Source organism: Maniola jurtina, chromosome 17 (genome assembly GCF_905333055.1).
Source record: "Maniola jurtina chromosome 17, ilManJurt1.1, whole genome shotgun sequence".
NCBI classification, from domain to species: domain Eukaryota; kingdom Metazoa; phylum Arthropoda; class Insecta; order Lepidoptera; family Nymphalidae; genus Maniola; species Maniola jurtina.
Window position 1 is genome coordinate 2,069,714 of NC_060045.1, and position 10,521 is coordinate 2,080,234.

The 10,521-nt window shown below is 38.5% G+C and overlaps 2 protein-coding genes across 2 annotated transcripts in view; one reads left to right on the forward strand and one right to left on the reverse strand.

Moving 5' to 3' along the window:
• The window catches only part of LOC123873933 (zinc finger CCHC domain-containing protein 24-like), a 33,195-nt gene that overhangs the window by 1,786 nt on the left and 20,888 nt on the right, over positions 1 to 10,521 (reverse strand). The window lies entirely within an intron of this gene.
• LOC123873935 lies at positions 989 to 9,682 on the forward strand. The gene is made up of 9 exons (XM_045919046.1): positions 989 to 1,156; positions 2,248 to 2,384; positions 3,141 to 3,308; positions 4,155 to 4,297; positions 4,649 to 4,818; positions 6,493 to 6,632; positions 7,285 to 7,452; positions 8,746 to 8,888; positions 9,457 to 9,682. Exons 2-9 carry the CDS (start codon positions 2,252 to 2,254, stop codon positions 9,625 to 9,627), a joined length of 1,236 nt encoding a protein of 411 aa, XP_045775002.1. The 5' UTR covers positions 989 to 1,156; positions 2,248 to 2,251; the 3' UTR covers positions 9,628 to 9,682.

Here is a 10,521-nt window from a genome sequence, read left to right on the forward strand (position 1 = left end):
GCCTGTACATTCTGAAACGGATTTTATTTATTTTTACGCAATAATAGTTTTATATTTATCGTGCAAAATGTCGGAGAAAATACCCGAGTACGGAACCCTCGGTGCGCGAGTCTAACTCGCACTTGGCCGGTTTTATTTTAATAATACACCATGGATAAGTAGGTAGCTAACTCAATCTAAAATTACTTAAATAAGTAACCGGTCTGTTTTCCTTCGCTTCTGTGGCGCGATTAAGTAATCATGTTTTTTTATCAAGTTTTTTGCTAAAATTCAGCTAGACTATCGTGACAGGTAAATAATACTTGTATATCCAATCGTTCACGCAATATGGAATAACATCCTGGCGCTCGATGTCTGTGTTGTGGTCAGACATTGATACATTATAAAGCCCGAAAAGTTAAAAAAAATCTACAGAAAATATTCTGAAAATTATTATGAAAAACATTTGGAAGGAATTATCGTGCATTGAATATGTGTTAATCCAAGGAATAATTTTTCTCCATTCCAACTTTCAGCCAAATCCGTCCAGTAGTTTTTACGTGAAAGAGTAACAAACATACACACATACACACAAACTTTCGCCTTTATTATATTAAGTGTGATTATTAATTGTACCTTGTAAATTAAAACCATATTAACATTAACATGTCAGTGATACGACCTTTTAATTTTCCCATCCCAAAATTGCTAAAGAACTTTTCATTTTAAAATCTAAGGATCTCTTTGAGGCTAAAACGTAACTATCTTTGCATTTTTATATCAACGTAATCATTGCATTTATTCAAGGGCACGGCGCGCGCGCAGTACCTATACCTGTGACGGTTTGTAGTGGTTACTGAATATTACTAATGCTGTCTGCGACCAGAAAAACTTGCATAAATACAAACGCAATTGTTGTGATTGGCTGAATTTATGGTATTCTTGCTCTAACAATGCATTGTAGCCAATAGCCAGCCAGAGAGCCAGCGTCAACCAATAAGAGGTGATTACGATTGTTGCACTGTAGCTATCATTTTACCATAACCGAGCCCCGGTAACCGGTTGCCAGTGCCTTGTTGAATTGTAAACTAGTAATTTGTTATTCTCAACGCGGAGGCCACGTCAGTTCACTACGCTTCGCGTCTGTGAGATTATAAATCGATTTTCCTAGAAAAAGGTAAGTTTTTTAATATTTTTGCTTACTAGTATAACTATTCCGATGTATTTCAATTCTATTTTTTGGTATCAGACTTTATTATTATTTTATCTGGATTCAATGTAAAAGCCGGCCGGTTAGTTAACCTAACTTGCCTATACAATTTTATTATGATGGTGGCAATGAACCGGAAAATTACCCACACTTTGAAAAATAGGCATTCCATTAGATTCTTTAGATTGAAACTCTCGGATAACTATACCCGTGTGATAAGTATCCTTCGCGTAGGTTTTGGGAGGACATTCCAATATTTCTTTGAAATGATTTAAATAATACCTGCTTTTCTGAGTGACGGTTATATAATAGGCACCTTCTTAGTTATAATATACCGACTTAGTACCTAGGCCCTTAAGAATGAGCATAAAATATTAATTTCTTAACAAGATGTAGGCGTTAAACATCGTAATTTAGCCGATGATGGTGAAACATGGCAAATTAATCCGAGACCAAAGATACTTCTTTTATTAAAGCGAATAAATAGTTTGGGAGATAAAACCGAAAGAGCATACCGACATATCTGACTGCTATAATCAATCTCTTGTAGGTTAGTCGTGTAAAACTCGGGTAGGTAAATACGTACTTGAGGCACAGATAAGTAAAACCTACCTACTTAGATAATAAAGATAAGTATAAAGATCTGCTACTAATTACTTTAGATAGTAATTTAAAGAGGTATCCTAACTATAGTGATATTGAGAGTTGGGAGTTGGCACTAACCGCTAACGAGACAATCGTATAATTTTCTCATTCCATTGCAAACCAAATCGTCCGGAACACCTCTGCATTCTGCAAAACTGCTATTGTAAGTTTATATCGACTAACTATCTCCTAATCACATCATCACCAAAGATACTCGTACATGCAATCAACCTTTTTACCCGTAAGTATTTAACCCGTTTTAATTCAAGCAATAATAATGTTTTTTATTTTGTTTTAATTACTGCCGTGGTCTGACTCATCTTCTTCTCCTTCATATCTCTCCTTTCTTTCAATTATGGCTTTAGAAGCAGTAATATCCTTAAGTTGGTTAAAATGTTTCACTCTGGTTACAGAAAAATGCCGAAAGTGACAGTCTACTACTTTCCCCTGAAAGCCCTCGGCGAAGGCATCCGTCTCCTGCTGGCGTACGGCGGGGAGGAGTTCGAAGACCGAAGAGTCACCAAGGAGGAATGGCCCGCAATAAAGCCGAGTAAGCAGAAATATTATCAAATATTATTCTTCTTCGGTCTTCATCTTTGTTTTTTAAGAGTTAGGACACTCTCCTGCACAGTCGAGGCGAGGGACTATTTGTCAAAATAATTTGTCTTGTTGTTCAAAAAACCATGGACATTGGGGTCTCAGGGCACCTCAAGGTGCTAGAATGGTGACCTCTGTCCAGCAGTGGACATCTATCGGTTGACAATGATGATGATGCCCCCTTCCCCCCCCATTATATGCTTGATGGAATGGGGCCACCAAATTTATAATTCATCCATATTTTTGGATGAATAGCAAGATTACTTATTCATACGCCAGTCGGACGAATGATAAAAATATACCTAGTCTTTGTTTATCATTGAGTTACGGAAGGTCGCAGGTGGAGGACACAAAGAAAAGTCTGGATACTTAAAATTAAATTTATTATCTAAAATTACAAAACTAAATCTTACTAACTAAACGTGTGAATAATTCCGAAGTAAGGAATCTATTGTTCTGTGGGAACGCTCGTATATCGCGTTCACGGTAACATTACCCGAGAGCTTACACAGCGCTATCGCGGACGACGCACGTAGGGCTGGCTCTACAGGGCTGTGCTATTTAACTATTGATTCCTTTAAATAAAAATAAATCAAAGACTGTGTGATGGCTCGCTTTCGGGAAGCCTATATATCCGGCAACGAACGCAAACGGGCAGATTGATTGATTGATGTAGGTACCTATAGCCAAAAATGCTTAATGTTCGCAGCGATGCCGTTCGGTCAGATGCCGGTCCTGGAGGTGGACGGCAAGAAGTACGCTCAGAGTCTTGCCATCGTGCGCTACCTCGGCCGCAAGCACGGGCTCGGCGGCAAGAACATCGAGGAGGACTTCGAGATCGACCAGAACATCGAGTTCTGGAACGACATCCGCATCAGTAAATATAGTTTTGACGTGACAACGTCTTATAATTCGATAGAGCCGGCTGCATGCACGAAAAAACATGACTCATGCGGCGTTACCTCGCTCTGAGGCGTTCCATGTAAGGCTTGAAGTGCAAGTGAGAGCGCGGAACGAGCGACAAAGAAGCACAATCGGCCTTTGTTGTCACGTTCAACTATCGCCAGTAAACCGACTTTACAGACAACCAATTTTTTTTGTTACCCTTTGAGGCTTTGATGTATCGACCAGGGGATTTACCGCCGTAGTTTGACAGCTATAGCACTTATAACGATCGCAATCATCTCTGATTGGTTGGCACTCTATTACTATTCGCTATAATGCACAGTTGCAGCATAGAAAAGCTAGTAATAGCTTACACAGGTAGACGTACTCCGCAAAGATTTAAATAAATAACGACACTTGTTACGACGTAATATAGTGCAATTTAGCTTGCACTTCATTGTGGCCTAAAATTTGATAAATGCGTCTCTTTCTATCACGATCTCTTCGAAGGGGAACGCCGCCGTAGATATAAATCTATATCAATACTTCCATACTAATATTATAAGTGCAAGTGTTTCTGTCTGTTTGCTAGCTTACACGATCCACCCGTTTAATTAATTTTAACATACAGATAGTCAGCCTACATCACAGGGATATCCCGAGTGACGTTGTGAGTGAATTTTGGTCATCTCATGAAGTCCCAGTGAAAAGAAGAAGAAAGCGGGAAATACTTCGATACTGCCCATGACAGCTCGAACTTCGCCTCTCGCATCACCAAATATTTACATTATACTGTGGCTATAAGTTGTATCATATTATACATTTATAAAATTTGTAGAAGCAGCATCAGTGTCCTATGAGCAGGATGAGAAAGTAAAAGCAGCGAAGCAGGCGGATCTGGAAAAGAACTTCTACCCGGTCGCGCTGAAGAAGTTGGACGACATCATCGCCAAGAACAACGGGCACATGGCCCTTGGCAAGGTATTAAGAATTTAAGATATTCAAAATTCAAGAACAATTGAAACGTTACAGTATAATAGAATAGAAGAGATTTCTGGACTGATTTGCACGTATAATATTTCAGTATTATGTTTCATAAAATTAACTTTGGTGTCGAATTTCCTAAATAATCTAATCTAATAGCAGCCTTAGCTGATAGCAAATTTACCACAGCAATGTGAATTAAAATTGTATATAAAGCTAAAAGAAATTCTCAAAAGGAAGTCTTTTGAAAGGAACTTTCTATGATTTTTTTATATGCAATAAGATCTAAGCTATAGCTATTTTTTTGTGTTTTTTACGTATAAAATAGACTGTATTTTCTATTTCCAGTTAACCTGGGCAGACTTCCTATTCGCTGGCATGTACGACTGTCTCAAGAAGCTTCTTCAAATGCCCGACCTTGATGAGAAGTACCCGAGATTCAAGAAGTTAGAACAGACCGTGTATACCATCCCCAAAGTGAAGGCGTATGCTGACAAGGCGCCGAAGTGTGATTACTAAATATTATAAAAATATTATCTTGCTTTATACTTATCTATATTTTTAATACAACTATTTTTGTTTAATAAATGTTTTTTATTTATGTAGTAGGTACATTGTGTTGTGCTCGCCAATACCTCCTCTTCAGAGTTATGTGCGTTAGGAATTAAAATAAAATGTAGAAATATTAGAATCCATGAATAGAATTATGAATGAATGGAGGTAGTTTAAATGCAACATGGCGTCATTTGTCATTCAACGGAGTGCGAGATGTCTTCTGATTGGTCATCACTCATCGTGAAAAACTTGCTTCGAAGAGGTGGCTAACGCCATCTGTCGTCAATTTTTGAAGAAACCTTAACAGATATTGAACGAGCAAGAAACTATACCCAGGCACTTCTTTATAATGACAACCTATGTTTTTTTTAATTGTAAAATAGGCTTGATGACAATCATGCTTACAAAAAGCAATGCTGAGATCAAGGCTGGAGCGCAGTGACCTGCAAAATGCCTATTCACTCTTACCTCGAAGGTATTATATAGGAAAGGTTACATTAGGTGAGAGGAAACACAGATGCCGGAAGGGCATTTTACACTTTAGCGGTTCATAACAGAAACGTTAAGCAACAAGTGTAAATTAAAAATTTTCAACACCCCCAACAAATCATTTTCAAATAAATAATTATGTATATCTAGGCAACGTCCATCTTGACAACTTGACATTTGCCAATTGACACTTGAATATTATGAACCTAAGGGTTATCTAACCTTCTTTTCTACAAGAAAACTAGAAAATAGCTTTTAACTTTTAAACGGCTGAACCAATTTTTTTGGATTATAGCTAAGAACACTCTCGATCAAGCCACCTTTCAAACAAAAAAAAGTAAATTAAAATCGGTTCATTCGTTTAGGCGCTACGATGCCACAGACAGATACACAGATACACAGATACACAGACACACAGATACACAGATACACACGTCAAACTTATAACACTCCTCTTTTTGGGTCGGGGGTTAAAAACGTTTCGTGCGAATGGATTTAATGTTAACCACATAACACATGGATGCTAACATTGACAGTTTCTCGCTGTTGTGGTAGAATGGTGGAGAGGGAACAACGTTGCAGGCGACATTGCGTCGTCGGTTCTGTATGCTGATTTCATCTGCGTAAGTGATATATCGCACGGGCGCGGCAATCTATTGAATCTAATGCATCGAATTGGTACTTGGCAGAGACATCCCAAAGGTGACAGTAATATAATATATTCCATGCGACAGTTGCAATAAAGAGTTTACTCTTAATTTTTATCAACGAGTTTACCTATTTATTTATTTGAAGGTCACCGTCACGCGTCGGCGTGGGCGCAAATGTGTGTACGATTTTAACAGCCCAGTAACCAACTGCTTATTTGTGAATAATTGTGTTGGGACTAGTGAATTGTAATTCTCAACGCAGGGGCCACGTCTGTTCACGACAACTCGCGATAAAACTCGATTTTCCTTTAAGAAAGTAAGTTTTTTACACCAACGTACTATATTTATTTATTTTCTTCTCATATTTTACTGTACAAACCTACAAAATAATATTCTGCCTAAATTCATTTCAAAAGCCGGCTGGTAGAATAACCGAAATAATGTTTAAAAGCAATGCTTTTTGCTCCTTTGAATTTCGTGCCTACTACTTCCTTTTTGCAGAAAAATGCCGAAGGTCATAGTCTACTACTTTCCTCTGAAGGCAGTTGGTGAACCCATCCGACTCCTGCTGGCGTACGGTGGCGAGGAGTTCGAAGACCGAAGAGTTACCCAGGACGAATGGCCAAGTGTCAAACCTAGTAAGTATAGTAAGAAATAATCTATTCAGATTAATTTATTTTTGATGGATCATGCCCGCGACTTTTAGTGGATTTTGGTTTTTAAAATTTAAGATGGTCTTAAATAAAATAAAAAAATATATATCAATATTTTCGGATAATAATTAGCGACAGCGTTAAAAGATTGCCTATTCGTCCGACCGTCGCGTCGTACGAATAATAATATACTTATACCTAGTCTTGTTTTAATAGTTGATTCTTTAAAAAAATTAAAGTAAATACAAATCGGTTAAGTACGAGTCAGGTTCGCAGACGAAAGGTTCCGTACCATCTTACAAGAGATAAGCACTTTTTTTTAATGACAGCCATTTTGAATTTTGTATCATTTTTTGTAGCGGCAATACTCATTCTGTAAACATTTAAGCTGTCTACCTATTATGTTTCACGAGATACAGCTCGCTGATAGACAGACGGATGGACGGACAGACAGCGGAGCCTTAGTAATACGGTTAGTTACGATACGAGACTTAGTTACGGGTACGGAACCCTAAAAATAACGAAAGTCCGCGTGTGATGGCAGTACGCTCTCGGGAAACCTATGACCAGGAAATACCAACCAACGGGCTCATAGATTGATCGATGTACTTATAACAAAAATGCTTAATATTCGCAGCGATGCCGTTCGGTCAGATGCCCGTGATGGAGGTGGACGGCAAGAAGTACGCCCAGAGTATTCCCATAGTGCGCTACCTCGGCCGCAAGCATGGACTCGGCGGCGGCAACATTGAGGAAGACTTCGAGATCGATCAGAACGTGGAGTTTTGGAACGATATCCGCTCAAGTAATAATATATTATAGAAGCAGGCGTTATTTTGCGGAAGTCCATGATATATATACCTATACAAGGAACCAAAAGCTTAATTTGCTATAATCCGCTAAACCAATGAAATCTGTATGGTACGCAGCACCACACAAATTCCAACACCACTCGACGCGCGTTTCGCCCCGACACCGGAGCATCCTTAGGAGATGTAGACCTTACAATCTCTAATTGCAAAGTGTCTTTACCATGTACAGATTAAAGTGTTTGTACCATACAGATTTCGTTGGTTTAGCGGATTATAGCAAATTAAGCTTTTGGTTCCTTGCAAGTAATAATCCTTACTACTTATTCGGTAAACGATATTTTTTTTTATAATTCCCAACTGTGGTCCCTAAGCTACTAAGTAGCTAGGTACCTAATAATCCATCCAATTGCTACACAGCATATCGTATCGAGATATGATCACTAACTATGGGGCATCATAAGAAAGCTCAGAGTCACTCAGCGGGTGTGACGTTGGCAGACAAATGATAAATACACAAGTGAAGTTACAGTAACTAGAAAAGACCGAAAAGACCTGATAACTTTCAAACGGCTGAACCGATTTTCTTGGACTATTCCGCGCCTACGATCCAAAGTATCAGAGTTTTCCAAAACATCATTTTCAAATAAATAATTATGTATCAAGGCAACGTCCATCTTGACAGCTTGACATTTGTCAATTGACATAATATTATGAACCTAACGGTTATGTAACCTTCTTTTCCATAAGAAAACTAGAAAAGAGCTGATAACTCTTAAACGGCTGCACCATTTTTTTTGGATTATAGTTAAGAACACTCTCGATCAAGCCACCTTTCAAACAAAAAAAAACTAAATTAAAATCGGTTCATTCGTTTAGGCGCTACGATGCCACAGACAGATACACAGATACACAGATACACAGATACACAGATACACAGATACACAGACACACAGATACACAGATACACACGTCAAACTTATAACACCCCTCTTTTTGGTTCGGGGGTTAAAAACGAGTCGCAGGAAGCCTCTGGATTGAGGCGGTGTGAGACCGTGTCGAGTGGAAGTCTCTATAAGAGAGCTATGTCCAGCTGTGACCAGGTGTGTCCAGTCTATCGGTTGAAGACGATGATGATGAAGTTTTGTACAATTTACATTAACAATACCGACATTGGCAACCTCTTAAGACGCCTCCAATACTACGAACTATTAATCTTTAAATCTGTTTAATAATGGTGCGAATTCTCTTGTACATCCTCTTGTTGTTGTTTTTCTTTATTTGCGTAGAAGGAGCAGCGGTGTTCCACGAGGAAGATGAGAAGGCGGCAGCGCGGATGCAGGCGGATTTGGAGAAGAACTACTACCCAGCCGCGCTCAAGAAGCTGGACGAAATTATCGCCAAGAACAATGGATATATGGCTCTTGGCAAGGTATGAATATAAGACAAATTCAAGTTTCAAAATTATATTTTATGTCAACGAAAAACCAGACAAGAGCGAGTTGGACTCGCATACGAAGGGTTTCGCAAATCATCATACAGGAAACCTCAAACGAGTAGTGATAAAAATTTGCAAGTTAATGACGGACGTTGCCATCTATATGTCATTTATTATAGTAAATTAATTATGTTCGTGAACAAGTTGCCCTGCGCCTCACCCGGGTAAAGAGGTCATGCCTCGAGACCCCTACCCCTTCGGCCTGAAAATCTGTCGTCGACATTTTTTTTTGTGATGGAACCACAAACTTACGGTTTTCGGATCTAACCTGAAAAATTCAAAAAACCATTTTTTTTAACTTTGACCTTGAATAACACGACACATGAGCGATATTTTATGCGACTTTTGAGACAACTTTTGAACGCCAAAATGAAGCTCATTCTCTCTCATTCCGAGGTTGATCGCTAATTTGATTGGACTATAGGGGATTCATGTTATTTAACTGATGATAATATAGGTTCCAGAGAGGGTATAGACTATAGGATTTTTTTCTTAATTTCAGTTAACCTGGGCAGACTTCCTATTCGCGGGCATGTACGAATGTATAAAGAAGATTCTTCACATGCCAGATCTCGACGAGAAGTATCCAAGATTCAAGCAGTTAGAACAGACCGTGTACGCTATCCCCAAAGTAAAAGCCTTCTCTGATAAGGCACCTAAGAGTGAATTCTGAACAATGTCACAATTATTTTGTTAAAACCTGATTTACACTTTGTGAAGTGTGCTTGCAAGTGATACGAGTTCACTACGTTCTGCGCACAGGTCTCTTTTAGAAATGAGAATCTCTTGTCTGGTGGGAGGCTTCGGCCGTGGCTAATTACCACCCTACCGGCAAAGCTGTGCCACTAAACGAATTGTGTTCCAGTGCGATGCCGTGTAGAAACCAAAGGAGTATGGGTTTAATGAAAACTGCCATACTCCTTTCAGGTTAGCCCGCTTTCTTCTTAGACTGCATCATCACTTACCACCAGGAGAGATTTCAGTCAAGGGCTAACTTGTATCTAGATTTAAAAGAAAAATTGGAAGAGTTTATTTAGCAGACTTCACACACTTTGCAGAGTTAGATTATGCGCAGGCATGCAGGTTTCCTCGCGATGTTTTCCTTCACCGATAAAATTTAATTTATAACTTTAATCTCTTAAAACGCACATACTCTTAACTCAGAAAAGGTGCATGCCTATAGGATCGAACCTCAGACCTCCCGATTAGGAAATACACGGCTCTATAAGTTGTATTGAACAAAGTGTAAATTGGACAACGATTTTATTTACAACTGTTTTTTTAATTGTTTTTTTTTTGTACCTACCAGATAGTTATGCTTATATTTTTATTACAACTATTTTATTTGATAAAAGTTTTTTATTTGAGGCTGACCGTATTGCCTCTTTGGATGGAATTCTTTGTCCAAGGTAGAGCCTACAATAAATTACATAATTAGAAATTACTGTCTTATCATAAGAACTTCAGGTGCAGTTTACACAATTGATATTTAAAGATGCTCAGTATTTTATTATTCACCAAACACCTCAACTTATTCTGCGAAATTTTATTCTCAAAATTACTCGCG

Excerpts from the sequence above, each read along its gene's own strand:
- LOC123873935 (XM_045919046.1), top strand. The coding sequence starts at position 2,252 with ATGCCGAAAGTGACAGTCTACTACTTTCCCCTGAAAGCCCTCGGCGAA. Across the intron at positions 2,385-3,140 it reads ATGGCCCGCAATAAAGCCGA|CGATGCCGTTCGGTCAGATG; the intron begins GTAAGCAGAAAT and ends TAATGTTCGCAG. Across the intron at positions 8,889-9,456 it reads GATATATGGCTCTTGGCAAG|TTAACCTGGGCAGACTTCCT; the intron begins GTATGAATATAA and ends TCTTAATTTCAG.